Source organism: Bombus fervidus, chromosome 3, assembly GCF_041682495.2.
Source record: "Bombus fervidus isolate BK054 chromosome 3, iyBomFerv1, whole genome shotgun sequence".
Classification (NCBI taxonomy): domain Eukaryota; kingdom Metazoa; phylum Arthropoda; class Insecta; order Hymenoptera; family Apidae; genus Bombus; species Bombus fervidus.
Window position 1 is genome coordinate 18,677,401 of NC_091519.1, and position 17,443 is coordinate 18,694,843.

Below are 17,443 nucleotides of genomic sequence, written 5' to 3' on the forward strand. Positions count from 1 at the left end.
TCGTGTTTTATTTATAACGTATTGTCTACTTAATATATATTATATAGGTAAACATAAGTGAACTTCATAATAAAATCGTATCATGATACAATCTTATATTTTTAACAAGTATTTAAGTATTTAACAAGTATTGAAATAATCCCATACTTAGCTATGATACATTTAAATAAGCGCTCCACGTATTATTACCAATTATTATGTATAAAAATATCTATGTACATAAATAGTAGTATTTAATCTGAATACTTTCATATAAATCTTCTATTCTCCAAAATCTGTAAGAAAAATACAAAGTTTATATAAAAAAAAGTTATTTTTCTTATTATACATACAATGTATTATATAAAAACTACTACAAACCCATGTCAATTGTCGCCATTCATCTTCACTTAATGTATGCTTTATCTTCACTAAAATATTTGCTGGAATCTCAGGAACTGTAGCTGATATATGTTCTTCTCTAGTGGGTATATACTCCACTTGCAAAAGCTCAGCTACCGTTGGTCGTGCTTTTGGATCATGTTGTAGACATTTACGCATTACATCAATTAAAATTGGTGGTGACGGCATAACTTTATTACCATCTTCTGATTGCAAAGTTGTAGGAAAAGGAATGTTCAACTTCGGATTAGTTATTGCATTCACTTTAGCCCATTGTGAACGAACATGATGAAACGGAGTATGACCATATACTAAACTATACAAAATACATCCTAAAGACCACACATCTGACTTAAAACTTATCTACAAAATAAATATATTTGTTTTATTATCTTTTAGGTTCCGATTTTGATTATATCTAAAAAGTCATCTTCATACTTTATATTTAACATTCTGTGTGGGAGAATCTGAATTTCCACCAATATCCATTAGAGCTTCAGGGCTAATATAATTCAAAGTTCCAATTGGACAGTTTTTCACAACAGATGTCATATCAGCATTCATACTAGAAGCAATTCCAAAATCTATAAGTTTTAGTCGTCCCCGTACCAACAAAAAATTTGCTGGTTTCAAATCTGAATGAATTACTCCTAAAAATATATATATGTAAAATATAATCCATTAGATAAAAAATTATAAATAAATAAATGATTATCCTATACTAAGATATTTACCATTATCATGTATATGCTTAACGGCTGTCAACATTTCTGTCCAATAATATAAAATCATTGTAAGAGGAATCTGTTTTTCTTGTGACATGGTTTTTAAAAGACGACTGAGATCAGTGTCTCCCATTTCCATTACTACATAGACCATAGGATACTTAATTTCACTAAAATGAGAAACTTGAATGTAAATGTCAGTACATGTAATATGTGCAATATATATTTTTGTAAAATAAGTTCTTACTAATCAAACATTTTAACAATACATGGTGCTTGTAATTTATGTAACATTGAAATTTCTTCTAAGCAACCTTGTGCAGAGTCCTTGTCCATACGATTAAGATTAACGCATTTAATAGCGCACAACTCAAGAGAAGATAAGTCTTGTACTCTCAAAACCTCTCCACTCATACCTTGACCAAGTATACCCAAAATTAAATACTCTTTTCCTTTAACAAAAAGAGTTCTAGTTTGCCTAGATTTAGGAACATTAGATGGGATTGAGAATTGTACATTTGATGGTTTATCTACAATTTTATTTAAGTTTTGTTGTTGGTTTTGATTATTGACTTCTGAATGCTGATTCTGAGGATAATTGCACATTGATTTCAAGATATCTTTATTGTCTTTAATACAAGATGGAGCCTGTTTATTATTTGATATTTTATTTACTGTTTCTTTATCTAGCAATGTATTATTTTTATTTGGATGTTTATTTTCTTTTAATTCTTCATTAACATCTGATTCTAGATGTACATTTTCTGATGTCTCAGATATTTGCTTTGGCAAATCTGTTTTATATAAATTTTTACATAACGATTTTTCTTGAATTTTAGGTGTTACTTCATTTACTTTAGGAAGTTGAGATCCTTGTAATAAATGCCTACTAAAAACATCATTTTGTGCCAAACTTCCTGTATCTGATAAAGGTCTTCTTACTTTACCTTCTGTATCCAAATATCTATAATTAAATACATATTTAAATAAAAGAAATTAATAATAACTATGTAAATTATTTACATTGCATTATACACACATATATATATACCTTGGAGTTTCATGTTTTCCTATGCTTGGTGTAAAATAAAAAGAATTTTTTGGAGTTTGCATAGAATCTTTAAAATTAACATTTTTATTCTGTAATGGAGTTTGTTTTATGTTATTTAGAGACCAATGAGATAAGATTGTAGCTGGTGTTAACCCATGATTTTTAGATACATCAGATACTTTGTTTTGTGGCGTTTGTGTAATATTTCTACGAGAGAAACATGGGTCTGGACGTATAGAATTAATTGATGCATGTTTTAAAGGAGTTTGTAATATCCACTGATCGTTAGAATTTATATATGTTCCTGTATCTGATATTAATGTTTTACTTGTGGAAGCAACATTTTCACTATGAGTTTTTTCTTCATTTATTATGGAACTTGATTCTATTGTTACTTTCTTACTAGTATTCTGCAAATTATCCATTCCAGGCTGTGATATACTTTCAAAATATTGAGATGCACAAGTAATAGATTCCCTGTTACTGCTCATTCTAGAAGTACTCTGTTGGTCTAAAAGTTGGTCCTGATTTAATTCTCCTTTGATATCTATATTAGTAATATATTTATTTTTGTGTTCAGTTTGTGAAAGCTTTTCTTGTGCATGAGTTTCAATACTTAATTGCATCTGGTTTGATTGTTCACACTTTACACTTCTTTCAATTACATCATGTTCATGTTCGTGAAATGTTAATTTACTTTCAGGTTTAGATTCTACATTGTTAATTAACACATATTCTTCAGGTTTTGGAGAAACAATTATCTCTGAAACCTTACTAGTTCCTTCTAACTCATTACATGTTATATTAAATAAAGATAATGACTTATTCAATTCATCTTCAACATGATCATCCTGTGGTAGAGGTTGAGGATCATCAGAATCTGATTCATTATCAGAGTCTTGTGGTCTATCTTCGCTTTCATCATCATCACTTTCACAAAAATGCAACAATTCTTTCACACGTATTGGTTGAAATTTTGGTCGTGAAATGGTATGGTTTTGATAATCCATACTATTCAACATGGATCTATTATGCTAACAGATCTGATATTAAAAAAAAAAAAATACTTTAATTAATATACACCAACAGAAAAAGAATAATAAACATGTAAATATATGTACAGTATAATATTACTTCAGAATATCAAAATTTATTAAAACTATTAGACATCCAGAGCCTTTGATATATTTAAAAATTATCAAAATATCGTGAGGATTAAATAAAACAAAACATTTCGAACTATTTCCACTTTGTTGGCCTGAAAGCATTATCGTACCTATGATTATAAAAATCGCTTGAACCGTAACACTCAACAAACAGTTTTTGAATGCATTAGTAAAAATGTGAGACACATTTCATTAAATATTATCAGAAACACTTAACTTTGAGAATATATTTATCAAAATGCATAATTGACTTTTGTGATTCTAAACTGTTTGGTTTGTATCATACTGGTTTTTCGTTTACGTCATGAAATTCAAACCTTAAGTACAGCCGTTGATTGGTTGATGCTAACAGTGTTGCAATACGCAACATTCTACTTTTAGGGATATTTCACAAAATTGCATTAACGCTTTTCACGTAAATTAGTTCCAAATGTATCATTGTTATTAAATATTAAAAGGTGTCTTTTTTATTAAATTAATATAATAAAATTAACATAAAATAATGTTTTTTAATATTTTACATAATGACATGTTACAGTATATTATGTTATATTACAATGATTTGTGTTTATACTAGAAATTCAGCAATATAGAATAAATGATAGAAAAACAATGATTGATTTTAACGTAAAATACAATTCATTTACTAATACATATTTTCTGAACATTATAAATGCTTACATTTTACGAGAAAATTTCACTTCATCAAAATTTTAAAAATTAATTATTTTGAAATTTTATGTTTTACAATGAAGTTTTAATTTTTGTGTCCAATCGTTAAAGTAGATTAAATGTACAATGTTGAAAATCAATATTGAAAAAATGCGAGAATGTACTTATTTAAGATATCCAAAATACATAATAAAATGTATCTTGTATATATCTTACTTTTAAATAATTTTAATTTAGTTTAACTATATTTGTTTAAAAAATTACTATGTTTAAAAATACATAACTTATTTGGTTTAATACATAAATAACAATTTTGAACACTTATAATAATTGTAATAAAAAAATTGTATTAATCATTTTATTTTACTATATTAAAATATGCACTGTTTATGTTAAATATATATCATATTCAGAAAATTTCTGAAATTTTGTTTCTGGCCACTAATCTTGCATATAATATGTTTTCAAAGAATGGCGATAGAAAACAAGATTTTATAGAATAATATACAGTCTTTACTTTTAAATTTGCTTTATAGCTTATTTATCTGTGAGCTTAATATTTATTAAGATAAATCATGTATAAATAAATTGCTTTTTTTTAGCAGCTTAATTAATATTTAAATTAAATTATATTTAACAAATCTTCAATTTATATGTATCGTTTTTCTTGCTTAAGGAAACAATCGATATCCGCTGCTACCTGCTCCTCTATTTCGAGATCGGTCTTGTGTTTTAAGCACTAGTAGGTAGCAATTACGGAGATATAAAACATTTAAACAGATACACTTTATCATAATCCTCATCTGCATCCTTACTCCCTAGTAATTATTTTAAGTATGTACTTCATTTTTGTTGTTTCAATCGACCAGAATTGATATAACCATACAAGTATGATTTTTGATACGAAAGAAAATTGTTACTAAAGCTGAAATAAAAATGAACATGGCGCTTGGTGAACATTGATAGTTTGGTACATCGCTCTTAATCTTTTCGGTACGCTATAAATACCGTGGAAAAATCCGAAAAGTTAGAGTCGCATTCAAACTTTAAATTACAGAATGATTAAACAAAACGATTAGTATTTCAGCGCCTTGCTAAGATGTGTAAAGATCAATATAAAAAATAATATTTTATTTAATCCTTAGGGACGAAATTAGGAATTGTATTTTGAGTAATGAAAAAATGTTCTAGACTATGTTGCAATGTTCTTAACGTTTTCCATTATTATAATTAACAGCTCGCAATGGTGCTTTAAACGTTGATGCAGACTGTTGTTGAAACTGATATGCTAGAGGATGAATTTTAAAGCCATATAACCTGTAAAAATATTATTTTACATAATTTTATCAAAACTATATATTTGCTGTTAAAATTCAAACAAATTTTTGTACATATTTGCAAAAATGTTTTAAAATGTAAATCAGTTTTATTTCAACTCACCTAGGTACAAATTGATTTGTTGGACGTTTAGGTCTATATTCTGGATGAACCATAAAAAGCATGTGGGGAAACCCTGTTCCAAAATATGCTCCATCGGTATGATGATGTCGAGAGCTTTTGGGTGTATAAACATCCATACACTTTGGACAATAACTTTTAACCATTGCTTCTCCAGGGACATCACTAAGACCCAGAGGCAACATAGGTTGGGATTCACAATATACACGTGGGCAATGACCAAAGTCTCCAGCTTGATATTTTTCAATCATTTGAGCAATGCCACGATTAGTGAGAATGTAACGTGCATGAATTAGTCCATAAAGAAGCTCTGCTGCTTGTTCAATTAATTCAGACTGGTTTGGATGGCCATCCAATTCATCATCTACAGGATAGAAACAAGCTTAAAAGTACTTTGATATTTTCTGGCATGGTGTAAATAATATATTTACCAGGTTCAAGATCAAGTATCATATCTAATGCTTGCCTATAATGTGGTACTTGCTCATTTAATCCAGTTAAATTAAACTTGTCCTGAATATAGTCCTCGTCGACCTATAAGAAGATTGTATGAACAATTCTATGTAATACAAAATATAATTGCCAAATCATTGAATTTTGAAATGTAAATATTATCAAATATTGTACAAAAACAAAAATTTATACGGAATTGTGATACAGACATGGAATTTGTTTTGAACAATCAACAACTTCAAAACTGTTAACCTCAAAAATGTGAATTAGGTCAAGATATATACAATTAAAATGAAATATTATGACAAGAAAAGTACTTACCTCACAAAAAAATTCATTGCCTCTAAGATTGCAAAACCACGAAATCCAGGATACCTCCTCAGAACTGCTCATTTTCCTATGAATAAAAAAAATGAAAGAAATCTTTTTCCTATCAGCCTACGAAGTAGAAGAGATCACCGCGTTAAAGAGCGCAGGATTCGTATATAATGCGTAAAGGTACGTGCGCAAAAAAGTTCTCAGATCTCCGTATATTATCCACACGTACATACGACGTCAGTACTTAGTGCACGCCTGGCAATTGGTTAGAAAGGCGCCAACGAAAGGCTAGGTATGGGGAGATCAGGGTGAGGGGAGCAAATGGAGTTTTCACTTTACTAGGCAAGATGCTCGACGTTACAGCCTATCCGGCGGTTCACCTACGTTTCCGTGGTCATTGCTGCTTCGTCAACTGATTTTCAAACACGATGTACAGTCCGACACGGCCAGGAAGCACATTACTCGAGAAAAAACCTTGTAGGACGAATGAAAACCCAAAAATAAACAGCCTTTACGGCTTACCTTTTGGTGCTTTGATTAGCCACGCTTGCTCGTCCCAACGATGTAGATAGCGCTGCCGTACTTTATTCTATCCGCCACCTTCCGGCTTCTTTTCAGAAATTCTTCTTTTATTTAAACCTTTCTAATTAGAACCTTACTTTCTATATAAAGATACTGAAATTTTACTACCTGTTGAATGAACGTTAATATTTATAATAATTATTTTAGTCAAATTTTTATATTTTCATAAACAATTTTTTCTCTACTTCATTGACCAATGAACGATCAATGTATTTCCAATACACTTCAACCGCAAATTTCCTACACTTTATTTAACTAATACTTAATTAAATAGAATATAGGTGTTAAACCACACCATTTTTCTGCTCTTCCTTTGGTTCCGATAAGAACTTTGTCCACAATCAAAAAGATTTAAAACCGATACCCATATTATATTAGTATCACGTGACCTGTTTCCTAGCAACTTTAAACAACATAAAATTAACAAACTCACTAGATCTAATATTTTTATACTGCAATTGTATCTCACATTTGATATAGATAGTTATTTATATTCTATTTATATATACATATATGAATGTCTACATTCAAAATTTTATAGTATATTTTGTATATGTATTCTTAATATGATATTGGGTGTAACTTGATATTATTATTTATGATAAACATACAATTAAAATGATAAATGTAATTGTAATTGCGTTCAAGCTAAGAGTACTATAACTGCTTATAGAATTTAAGCTGTATTAACTGTATATAACATACAGTTGAGTCATTACTGAACAATTAGGTAAAGCTAGGTGCTATTTAGAATGTAGAGGTCAATTATATTTATAATTCTTATCAGTTTGAATAACTTTCTTAAAATTCACTACATGTTAAAAGAGAATAAGATTAATTACAGTACGTATAACCTCATAATTGTGTTTTTCAATTGTCCTATTAACTACTAATTTACTTATAGATGAATATGTGGTTTTGGTTTGGAAACAATTTAGGCAACTTTCTTTTACCAAAGTATAATGTTATTACAACTTCCAGTTTCTTCTGCACATGCTTAGGTTTATTTGCACTTGCAATATTGTACGAGGGTATGAAAGTTTTACAAATTAAATTACATCAAAGTACTTCAACCCTTATACAAAATCAAAGCCCAACAATATCAGAGAATTCTTGTTTACTGTCTAAAATATCTTCAAGATCTATTAGAAAACATGTTTCTTTACATTGGTATTATATTTTATAAATTATTAAATTATAGAAGCAGATTAATATTATCATAAGTTACTGTTATATATTGTTCTATTAGTATGCAATGGTCTACGTGGAGTTTTCAAGTATTTCATTGGTTTGTACATACCTTTCTTGGTTATGTTTTAATGTTAGCTATTATGACATATAATGTATACATAAATATTGCTATTGTACTGGGAGGAGGTCTTGGATATTGGATATTTGGCCTAAAACTCATAGAACTGAATGTGGAACGATTTTTTGAAAAACGTACTCTGTTAGATTGTGATAAGGAATGTGCTGGTAAGTTTTAAATGTTCTTTAAAATATTAAAAGTCTCATAACATTTATAACTATTTTTAGATAACATAGTACATTGCCAGGAAGATGAATTAACAGTCTCTGTTATCGCAGAACAATTTGTAACAGAAGCTACTGTTGAGGTTCATATGCCAAAAGATGTTTGACAATACTAAAAGTAGTAGGTTATTGTTTACTAATATGTAAAATATTCTATTTTATACATATTGTATATATTTCAATTAATCATACAATAACATTTAAACTGAACTTACATGTTAATTCTCATTTAATAAAAATATATTCTGTCTTTATATTATAGCTCAATATTTCCTTCTTCCTTTAACTAAACAAATGTTGATAACAATTATTACCACGAGATAAGAAATGATCATATGGATTTTTTGTAGTAATAAGCATTCCACAAAGCCAGCAAAAAGAAGCCTGACAATAATTACATGTCATTTTATTGCATCCGTCAATTTTTTCAGCCATAGATGCACAATTTGGGCATGCCTTAGTATATTTCTGTAAAAAATATTATTACATTATAAAAATGCTACAAACATAAATATTTTACTATTGTTAAAACTTAATACATACCTTTATGTATTCTTGTGTTAAATATTCTTCAGCAACTCTTTGTATCTGTTTCCTACCATACTTTGCTTCTAATTGTTTTTTTTGATGTTTAGTACCATTTCTATACTCTTCAATAAGTTTTTGTCTGCTACTTGAAGACATAGCACATGGTTCAACCCCATGATATACCTTAAAATATACATTTAAGTAGTATGCATTTATTATATTGTACTTATCTTTTTTATATTACAAAATTGTATACCTTATAACAATAAGTACAAAATGAATATTCACATTTGCTGCAAATTCCTAGTGTGTCATCATCAATTTTTACTAACGGACATTGACATGAAATTCTAGGACAAAAGATTACGTCTTTCATAGTACTTAATGTCACACCTAATAAAGCTTTTTCATATTGTGAAAATAATTCTGGACAAAGTTTTTTAACTTCATTAATTGTAATATTAAGATTGCAGCTTAAATCAGGGCAAGTAATACCAATTATATTATCTTCCTTAATTTTTATAGTAATATATTCCTGTATACAATTTTTACAATATATATGACCGCAAGTTTTGAGCTTTATACACTGTCTTCCACAAAATTTATTAAAACATATAATACATTCAAAGTAACTATTTTGAAATTTAATCTCTTCTGTATATTTATCATAACTTAGTAAAAATTGTAATGGATCATAAAATAATATACTGTATATAGCTCTAATATCATTTTGAAATATTGAATTTAGCTTAAAATAATCTGATATCTTATGATATGTCATATACATAAATGAAATATCTAATGTGTCTTTAATGTTCAGAAATTTAAGGATATTATCCCTTAAAAATTCAAACCACAAAAATAATATTTCTTGGCCTTTATTTTCCAGCGATATCTCATCTAATTTCTGACAAATAAAGGATATTTGCCAAGGTGAAAGCCACGAAGAAATAATATAAAAATTTGGCGATCTTTCAGAAGGATAATCAACATTAAGTTCTAAGTACATTCTAATAGGTGGCAAATATTTGATAAAATAAGGATAAAATGAGTTAAAATTTTGTCCAAGAATATTTTCGAGTTTTAAGAAATTGTCACTGTCATTAAAAAATATATTATAATAGCAGTATATTATATCTTCTTTGTTACAAGAAAATTCGTTACTGTTATAAATATTTGAAATTGCTAAGACTTCATCCTCTTGTCGTTTTCGATTATTAACTATGCATTCTGACATTTTCGAAGCTTCATGAATTACTTCACACATGTTGTATTTATCAAATTTTTCGTTTTAAACTTGAATACACTTATCAATAAAGGAAACTAAAAGCAGTCAACCTCCTCTTTCGAAGTACGTATAACAAATGGCTTAGAAAACATAGATGAAACCATAGAGTGTATAGAATAGAAACTGAAGTACAGTGAGTAATCAAAATATTCGAACGGCGTGAATTGAGTCACATTTTATTATATCTCTTCTATAGGCTGTGTAATCTATGAAATAGAAAACTTAGGAAGTATTACCTGTTTTCATATTGGCGCGTTATTATGAAATAATATTTAGTATTTCTACGCATACACATATAAGTAATAGTTTTTACATTCACAAATAATTATATATAATTAATGTGCAAATAATTATTCAGCGAAATATTATCACAAATTTTTATAGAAGGGTCAAATGTTTTAGTAAGAATTATCACATATCATGATGATGATGGCTTATCATGATGACAATCATTTTGCAATGCATATTACAGTTCCGTTTTCAGAAAAATATATGTACGGTTGAGGGAAAAATATATGTAAGTTGTTTAACTGTTTTCATTCAATATAGGTATAAAGAATTACAATTTATAAGACAATGAAGATAGTATAGTGTGATTAATTCTATATTAATATTTTTCTGTTTTTTTAAATCTATCAAATTACTATAATATAAGATTAGTAGATTAACATTATAAATTACGATAATATAAGATTAATAAATTAAATATTCATGAATAAAAAATAATAAAGTATACATTGTATAAAATTCAAAAGGATAGAGATACTGCATAATAGCAAAACGATACATGCACAACTAAGATTAAATTGGGCCACGAGAAGTAAACAGGTTAGGTTGAAATTTAACCGTTGAATGTTCTATGAAACAGGAATTAATTTAAAATAAATAAAGACTTATTGTACAGAAATAAAATGGTAGAGGTAGAAGCAAAGCATATTCTTCACAGTGGCATTTTTCATCCTGTTTTACGACAATGGCAATCACCAAATGTAGAGATTACGGTTAATGCTCTCATGTATCCAATCTTCATCACGTAAGTGAAATTCATATCTACCGCTTTTATTCATTTACGTATATATGGTAAGCATGTCTATTTATGCTGATTGCTTATAGATTTTTTATGAAATATGTTAATATTTGCATTTTACAATAACAGATAGGAAGTAATAAGTGAAAAGAGGGGTCAAATGTTTCTTGAGGTCAATTTAATATTATTTGAAAATAATTTTTTGCTTGTTATATAAGTGTATAAGAAATAACATATTAATTTTAAAAAACATAATTGTGCTTTTTCAAAATTTGTACAGAGATATGAAGCAAGGAAACTTTAATGTTTAATTAAAAATTTTATATAACGCTTCATTTTGTATATAGAAGGTGCATATTTACAGGGATGAACAAGATGCTAAAGATCCCATTGCTAGCATGCCAGGTGTTTATCGGTATGGCATTAATCATTTGCGAAAAATGTTACAGCCATTGGTTTCAAAAGGCTTACAGTCAATATTATTATTTGGAGTATCAAAACACTTGAAGAAGGTAATCTTTTACATAAAGGATCTAAGTAAAGTAATTAAAAAACAATATCTTTAATAGGATCATATTGGAAGTAATGCAGATAGTGCACAGAATCCTATTATTCAAGCTATACCATTAATAAGAAAATGGTTTCCAAATCTACTAATAGCATGTGATGTATGCTTATGTTCGTATACTATCCATGGCCATTGTGGAGTTTTAAATGAAGATGGGAGTATAAACAATAAAGCCAGCATTGAGCGAATTTCTGAAGTTGCACTTGCATATGCAAAAGCTGGTAAGATTGTTGTTTTTTTCAAATATATATAAATGATGTTATTTATTATCCATTTGCTTACAAAGGGGCTCAAATTGTGGCACCATCTGATATGATGGATGGAAGGATAAGTGCAATAAAAAAGAAACTAGCAGTAGCTGGATTAATGAATAAAGTTGCAATTTTATCTTATGCTGTGAAATTTGCATCAGGATTTTATGGACCTTTTAGAGATGCTTCACAATCTGCACCTAAGTTTGGAGATAGAAAATGTTATCAATTACCTCCAGGAAGTAACGGATTAGCTGCTAGAGCGGCTGTTAGTTTTTATCTTTTCTAAACTTTTAATTTTCTATTAATTTCTAAATATGAGTAAATACATATTTTCCTTTAGGCTAGAGATGTTTCTGAGGGAGCTGATATGCTTATAGTCAAACCAGGTTTACCTTACTTGGATGTTGTTAGACATACAAAAGATGCACATCCAGAGTATCCAATGTTTGTGTATCAGGTTTCAGGAGAATATGCAATGCTTTATCATGGTGCTCAAAATGGTGCAATAAATTTAGAGAATGTTTTAAAAGAAGTTCTTTTATCAATGAGAAGAGCAGGTGCTGATTGTATTATAACATATTTTACACCATTAATTTTAGATATGTTACAACCAAAAAGTAAATATTAATATCAGTAATTATATAATTAAATGTTTGAGGACATTGATGCAAGATTAAATATACATATATGATATTAATATTTGGCGTGGTAAATAAAGTAAATATATTTATACATTCTTTTGTTCATTATTTCATAAAACTGATATAAAGCAATGAAATGACGACTGAATGTTCTAATGATGATAGAAGAAAAAAAATGATGTACATAGTTAATTGATGTAAAAAGAAGTCCCGTTACCGTTACATTTTATTACGTTGCAGTAGATACATAGAACGTCGAAACGATTGTTCGTCAAAACAAACTTTTTTTCTGTTTAGATATTCAGGTTATCATATCAAAGGATTATTTTTTCCAATTAATGATGCCTTTAATGTGTACATATGTTTCTCTTATAATATCTATACGTAATAAATCTTTTTAAAAATATCTAATAAATGTAAATGATAAATCGACGAATAAATGTAGAATGTATAAATACATTTTTATGAACATTTTATGTAAAGAATAATTAGAATATAGTTAAATATCTATCCATAAAAAAATAATAAAGACCTTTATATATAACAGACGTTCTAAGCATACAAATATTTTCTTAATATATGATATGACAACGAGTGAATGAATATGGTTTTCGCGTGTTACATGAATTTCTCTTAGCATTGATTCCTCCAATCGTAAGAGTACTCGAAATTTCCAGAAGTACGGTACCATTGTGACGTGGGCCTATCGATAGCAGCCAACTGTATGTAGTTCAACCAACCAACATGCGCCTTTCCTTTAGTACGGATGCTTTGAGACCAATCAACGTAGGCCACGACGTATTCAGCTTGTTAATATCCCGGTACTGAGATAGGCCTGTAGTCAGTCATTCCTGGTTATTCGTGTTGTTCGCTAAATTTGCGCTGAGAATAACCAAGCTTTTTACTTACAAAAAGAAGAAAGAGGCGCACGTATATTTAATCTGGTAAGTAGCAAATATAGCTAAATATTATTTAGATAAATATAAATATTAATAAATCAAAAACGGTGTTACGTTTAAAAAACTTCATAGAACCCTAAGAACACTTCATTATCTGCCACGTCTTGTTATAAAATATTGCAGTTTATTTTTTTATATTTTATTCTAAGTAAAAGAATTCCTTTACAAATTTCTTTAAAACGCATAAAGTATTATTACAACGTTAACTTCAATTCCTAACAGAATGTAAAAGAACGTATTCTAAATGTCTTATAATTATAATGTACCATACAATAGCTAGCGGAATATGTTTGCCGAAATGAAACGTTATACGAATTAATGATTTTACTCATGATTTATTATTCTTGTTAACTACATTTACGAATAATGATGCTATTACCTAATATTGCTTAAATTTTTATATAGTGCTTACATTTTTATTGCATTAATTTTATGCGATAATTTTTTATACTTTATACGTCGGTACTAGAATTTTCTATGTACCAACAATTCATGTTCTCTGTCATATTTTTTAATAATTAAACTCAAACTTGCAAGGTTATATCAAAATACTACATATTAAATAATTTATGCATTTAAAGAGTACAAATTTCAGGAATTGTATGTTTCTTTTACAGAAGAGCACTTATATGAAGAAACATGAAGGGAGTTAAAGTTCTATTTTTCCTAGGCTTAGTAACTTTTGTTTTTACAAAAGAAGAGAAACAGAAGGAAGATATTGGGACAGTCATTGGAATTGACTTAGGCACAACATATTCTTGGTAATTAAGTTTAAATAACATTTAATAATGACATATATACATATAGATGTTTAATGGAGAAGTTTATCGAGAAATGAATTATTTCAGTGTTGGAGTTTATAAAAATGGAAGGGCAGAGATTATAGCCAATGATCAAGGAAACAGAATTACACCTTCCTATGTGGCATTTACTGCTGATGGTGAACGTTTAATTGGAGATGCTGCAAAGAACCAATTGACCACAAATCCTGAGAATACAGTTTTTGATGCCAAACGATTAATTGGTAGAGAATGGTCAGATCCTACTGTACAACGTGATATCAAGTTCTTTCCATTTAAAGTAATTGAAAAAAATAGCAAGCCACATATAAGAATGGCAATTAATGGCGAGGAAAAAGTATTCGCACCTGAAGAAATCTCTGCTATGGTACTTGGTAAAATGAAGGAGACAGCAGAAGCATACTTAGGCAAGAAAGTTACTCATGCTGTTGTTACTGTACCAGCTTATTTTAACGATGCCCAGAGACAGGTAAATATGAAATATGTAGTTTAGAGAACAAATTATTCGGATATTAGTGATTAAATATGTATTAAAATAAGTACTAAACTAGTATTATAAATAAATAAGTGATTATTTTTATTTAGGCTACTAAAGATGCAGGTACTATTTCTGGACTTGTTGTTATGAGAATCATCAATGAACCTACGGCTGCTGCAATTGCTTACGGTTTGGATAAGAAAGATGGAGAAAAGAACGTGTTAGTTTTTGACTTGGGTGGTGGTACCTTTGATGTCAGTTTGCTTACAATCGATAATGGAGTGTTTGAGGTCGTTGCAACAAACGGTGACACTCATTTAGGTGGTGAGGACTTTGATCAACGTGTAATGGATCACTTTACCAAACTGTATAAGAAGAAAAAAGGCAAAGATATTCGCAAGGATAGTAGAGCTTTACAAAAATTGCGTCGTGAAGTTGAGAAAGCTAAAAGAGCACTCAGTGTTAGCCACCAAGTATGTTTCACTATAATTTGCTCAAAAATGATTTAGTAATGTCTATGAATAATATTTGTATAACTTACATCTTTATCTTGTCATAGGTGAGGATCGAAATTGAATCATTCTTCGAAGGTGAAGACTTCTCCGAGACCTTAACGCGTGCCAAATTTGAGGAGTTGAACATGGATCTTTTCCGTAGTACCTTGAAACCTGTACAAAAAGTCCTAGAAGATTCCGACATGAATAAGAAAGATGTAGATGAAATTGTACTCGTCGGAGGTTCCACTAGAATTCCCAAAGTTCAACAATTAGTTAAAGAATTCTTTGGCGGCAAAGAGCCGTCACGTGGTATTAATCCTGACGAGGCCGTCGCGTATGGTGCTGCTGTGCAAGCTGGTGTCCTTTCTGGAGAGCAAGATACAGATGCTATTGTACTTCTAGATGTCAACCCACTTACTATGGGTATTGAAACTGTTGGAGGTGTGATGACTAAACTCATTCCAAGGTAAGAAAATATTCGCTATCTTTTATGTTTATGTTTATGTATATAAATAATTTTATTTGTTTGCATAATTTTATTGTTTGTACAAAAAATGTATTTTTTATTTGTTTACAGGAATACCGTGATTCCGACCAAGAAATCGCAAATCTTCTCTACTGCGTCTGATAATCAACATACAGTAACTATCCAAGTATACGAAGGTGAACGTCCAATGACGAAAGACAACCATCTTCTGGGTAAATTCGATCTTACTGGCATCCCACCAGCACCAAGGGGTATACCACAAATTGAAGTTACCTTTGAAATCGATGCTAATGGTATTTTACAAGTATCTGCTGAGGACAAGGGAACTGGAAATCGGGAAAAGATTGTTATTACCAATGACCAAAACCGTCTTACTCCCGATGACATAGAAAGGATGATAAAGGATGCCGAGAAATTTGCTGATGACGACAAAAAATTAAAAGAACGAGTAGAAGCACGCAATGAACTCGAATCTTATGCATATTCTTTGAAAAATCAATTAGCTGATAAGGAGAAACTTGGCTCAAAAGTTAGCGATTCCGACAAGACCAAAATGGAGGAAGCTATCGAAGAAAAAATTAAATGGCTAGAAGAGAATCCAGATACTGATCCAGAAGAATATAAGAAACAAAAGAAAGAACTTACGGATATTGTTCAGCCCATTATTGCCAAATTGTATCAGGGTGCAGGTGGTGGAGTTCCACCAACCGGAGGAGATGAAGAAGATCTGAAAGATGAGCTTTAACTAAAATATGATCAGTACTTGTATTCGTCCTAATTTAGACTGAATTAATACAGTCTCATGCAAATGTTGCAGAGATTAATACGTCGTTGATATGTCGAGTATAAAAGACTGGTCGACGAACGTTTGTTATCCATTAAGTTACATCAGAAGTAAACAATACACGACTGTGGAAATCAATCTATGTATTGTACTACAGCGTATTTGTCATAACAGTCATGATTTTAATTTTCTCGATAAAAGAACATATATCTAATTGAAGGAATTTTATTACCGAGAGTAGCTTCACTAGTTTCCACATAAGATATTGCGCGTTAATTTATTTTAATTAATTGTTTTGTATGTTTCATTACATATAATGGAATAAGCAATTATGTAATTCGCGTTACAGGTTTTACAATGTGCTGTGTGAGAACAGAGTGAATGTGCAAGCGTGTATGACTTGCGCCTATTACTGCCTGTAGATAAACTATATCGTACTATGTACAATATAGCTGTTCTGTGTGAATGAATGTCATATGTATCAGTATCACGGAAATAAACATTTTTTCAGTAAATTACAATAAAAATACTCTTTTCAGTTATAATATACTAGGTATCTGAAAAGAAATAATATATAGAAATAGATTTGGAACAAATTTTATTTGAAGATATGATTTAATATTATAACAAAAACAATTGAAAATTCATAGATAGGATTAATTCTCTATAGTTTTAAATACCTATTGTGTTTAATCGAAATATAATATTAACAGATGTAATAATAGTAATATAATATACTCTTTTGTATAATTTCTTAATATTTTTGCTTATTGAAGCAATTCAGTCACTAAAT

At 29.2% G+C, this 17,443-nt stretch overlaps 6 protein-coding genes across 17 annotated transcripts; 3 read left to right on the forward strand and 3 right to left on the reverse strand.

The window, feature by feature from the left end:
- Positions 1–70: 70 nt before the first annotated feature.
- Mps1 (dual specificity protein kinase monopolar spindle 1) lies at positions 71–3,633 on the reverse strand. Of its 3 annotated transcripts, none has more exons than XM_071999905.1 (7): positions 3,434–3,633; positions 2,158–3,200; positions 1,354–2,070; positions 1,116–1,276; positions 820–1,031; positions 361–744; positions 71–275 (listed from the first exon to the last, which is right to left on the reverse strand). In XM_071999905.1, the coding sequence occupies exons 2-7, from the start codon at positions 3,177–3,179 to the stop codon at positions 249–251; spliced, it is 2,523 nt and encodes an 840-aa protein (XP_071856006.1). In that variant the 5' UTR covers positions 3,180–3,200; positions 3,434–3,633; the 3' UTR covers positions 71–248. The 3 variants fall into 3 exon arrangements, with proteins under 3 accessions (XP_071856006.1, XP_071856005.1, XP_071856007.1); XM_071999904.1 differs by having other exon boundaries at positions 3,292–3,633; XM_071999906.1 differs by having other exon boundaries at positions 3,279–3,633.
- Positions 3,634–4,325: 692 nt separating this feature from the next.
- Positions 4,326–7,152, reverse strand: Ckiibeta (casein kinase II subunit beta). Of its 5 annotated transcripts, none has more exons than XM_071999927.1 (5): positions 6,747–7,152; positions 6,228–6,303; positions 5,885–5,987; positions 5,436–5,835; positions 4,326–5,312 (listed from the first exon to the last, which is right to left on the reverse strand). In XM_071999927.1, exons 2-5 carry the CDS (start codon positions 6,297–6,299, stop codon positions 5,204–5,206), a joined length of 684 nt encoding a protein of 227 aa, XP_071856028.1. In that variant the 5' UTR covers positions 6,300–6,303; positions 6,747–7,152; the 3' UTR covers positions 4,326–5,203. The 5 variants fall into 5 exon arrangements, with proteins under 5 accessions (XP_071856028.1, XP_071856031.1, XP_071856029.1 ...); XM_071999930.1 differs by having other exon boundaries at positions 5,436–5,817; positions 6,747–6,795; XM_071999928.1 differs by lacking the exon at positions 6,747–7,152 and adding an exon at positions 6,609–6,740 and having other exon boundaries at positions 5,436–5,817.
- A 157-nt stretch (positions 7,153–7,309) lies between these two features.
- On the forward strand, positions 7,310–8,593 carry LOC139985472 (high affinity copper uptake protein 1). 2 transcript variants are annotated; one of them, XM_071999931.1, is made up of 4 exons: positions 7,310–7,649; positions 7,711–7,976; positions 8,056–8,282; positions 8,343–8,593. In XM_071999931.1, the coding sequence occupies exons 2-4, from the start codon at positions 7,711–7,713 to the stop codon at positions 8,444–8,446; spliced, it is 597 nt and encodes a 198-aa protein (XP_071856032.1). In that variant the 5' UTR covers positions 7,310–7,649; the 3' UTR covers positions 8,447–8,593. The 2 variants fall into 2 exon arrangements, with proteins under 2 accessions (XP_071856032.1, XP_071856033.1); XM_071999932.1 differs by having other exon boundaries at positions 7,310–7,536.
- LOC139985468 (E3 ubiquitin-protein ligase RNF14-like) lies at positions 8,459–10,024 on the reverse strand. The gene is made up of 3 exons (XM_071999917.1): positions 9,124–10,024; positions 8,883–9,050; positions 8,459–8,807 (listed from the first exon to the last, which is right to left on the reverse strand). Exons 1-3 carry the CDS (start codon positions 9,874–9,876, stop codon positions 8,622–8,624), a joined length of 1,107 nt encoding a protein of 368 aa, XP_071856018.1. The 5' UTR covers positions 9,877–10,024; the 3' UTR covers positions 8,459–8,621.
- A 509-nt stretch (positions 10,025–10,533) lies between these two features.
- Pbgs (Porphobilinogen synthase) lies at positions 10,534–12,736 on the forward strand. 5 transcript variants are annotated; one of them, XM_071999919.1, is made up of 7 exons: positions 10,610–10,672; positions 10,911–10,983; positions 11,060–11,188; positions 11,547–11,694; positions 11,752–11,971; positions 12,037–12,269; positions 12,345–12,736. In XM_071999919.1, the coding sequence occupies exons 3-7, from the start codon at positions 11,067–11,069 to the stop codon at positions 12,630–12,632; spliced, it is 1,011 nt and encodes a 336-aa protein (XP_071856020.1). In that variant the 5' UTR covers positions 10,610–10,672; positions 10,911–10,983; positions 11,060–11,066; the 3' UTR covers positions 12,633–12,736. The 5 variants fall into 5 exon arrangements, with proteins under 5 accessions (XP_071856021.1, XP_071856022.1, XP_071856020.1 ...); XM_071999920.1 differs by lacking the exon at positions 10,911–10,983 and having other exon boundaries at positions 10,534–10,672; XM_071999921.1 differs by lacking the exon at positions 10,911–10,983 and having other exon boundaries at positions 10,560–10,672; positions 11,047–11,188.
- Positions 12,737–13,443: 707 nt separating this feature from the next.
- On the forward strand, positions 13,444–17,177 carry Hsc70-3 (heat shock protein 70 cognate 3). Its single transcript, XM_071999907.1, has 6 exons — positions 13,444–13,589; positions 14,222–14,365; positions 14,453–14,873; positions 14,990–15,355; positions 15,442–15,845; positions 15,957–17,177. Exons 2-6 carry the CDS (start codon positions 14,244–14,246, stop codon positions 16,609–16,611), a joined length of 1,968 nt encoding a protein of 655 aa, XP_071856008.1. The 5' UTR covers positions 13,444–13,589; positions 14,222–14,243; the 3' UTR covers positions 16,612–17,177.
- Positions 17,178–17,443: the final 266 nt, after the last annotated feature.

Coding starts and splice junctions, on each gene's coding strand:
- Mps1 (XM_071999905.1), bottom strand. CDS start 3,179: ATGTTGAATAGTATGGATTATCAAAACCATACCATTTCACGACCAAAA. Junction 1,277..1,353: donor ATTGTTAAAATGTTTGATTA/GTAAGAACTTAT, acceptor TTCTCATTTTAG/TGAAATTAAGTATCCTATGG. Junction 1,032..1,115: donor TAAGCATATACATGATAATG/GTAAATATCTTA, acceptor ATATATTTTTAG/GAGTAATTCATTCAGATTTG.
- Ckiibeta (XM_071999926.1), bottom strand. Junction 5,988..6,227: donor GCAATGAATTTTTTTGTGAG/GTAAGTACTTTT, acceptor ATCTTCTTATAG/GTCGACGAGGACTATATTCA. Junction 5,313..5,435: donor ACAAATCAATTTGTACCTAG/GTGAGTTGAAAT, acceptor ATATTTTTACAG/GTTATATGGCTTTAAAATTC.
- LOC139985472 (XM_071999931.1), top strand. CDS start 7,711: ATGAATATGTGGTTTTGGTTTGGAAACAATTTAGGCAACTTTCTTTTA. Junction 7,977..8,055: donor AAACATGTTTCTTTACATTG/GTATTATATTTT, acceptor TTGTTCTATTAG/TATGCAATGGTCTACGTGGA. Junction 8,283..8,342: donor TTGTGATAAGGAATGTGCTG/GTAAGTTTTAAA, acceptor AACTATTTTTAG/ATAACATAGTACATTGCCAG.
- LOC139985468 (XM_071999917.1), bottom strand. CDS start 9,876: ATGTACTTAGAACTTAATGTTGATTATCCTTCTGAAAGATCGCCAAAT. Junction 9,051..9,123: donor TTTGTACTTATTGTTATAAG/GTATACAATTTT, acceptor GTATATTTTAAG/GTATATCATGGGGTTGAACC. Junction 8,808..8,882: donor TAACACAAGAATACATAAAG/GTATGTATTAAG, acceptor TATTTTTTACAG/AAATATACTAAGGCATGCCC.
- Pbgs (XM_071999920.1), top strand. CDS start 11,067: ATGGTAGAGGTAGAAGCAAAGCATATTCTTCACAGTGGCATTTTTCAT. Junction 11,189..11,546: donor ATGTATCCAATCTTCATCAC/GTAAGTGAAATT, acceptor GCATATTTACAG/GGATGAACAAGATGCTAAAG. Junction 11,695..11,751: donor TATCAAAACACTTGAAGAAG/GTAATCTTTTAC, acceptor TATCTTTAATAG/GATCATATTGGAAGTAATGC.
- Hsc70-3 (XM_071999907.1), top strand. CDS start 14,244: ATGAAGGGAGTTAAAGTTCTATTTTTCCTAGGCTTAGTAACTTTTGTT. Junction 14,874..14,989: donor TTAACGATGCCCAGAGACAG/GTAAATATGAAA, acceptor ATTTTTATTTAG/GCTACTAAAGATGCAGGTAC. Junction 15,846..15,956: donor ATGACTAAACTCATTCCAAG/GTAAGAAAATAT, acceptor ATTTGTTTACAG/GAATACCGTGATTCCGACCA.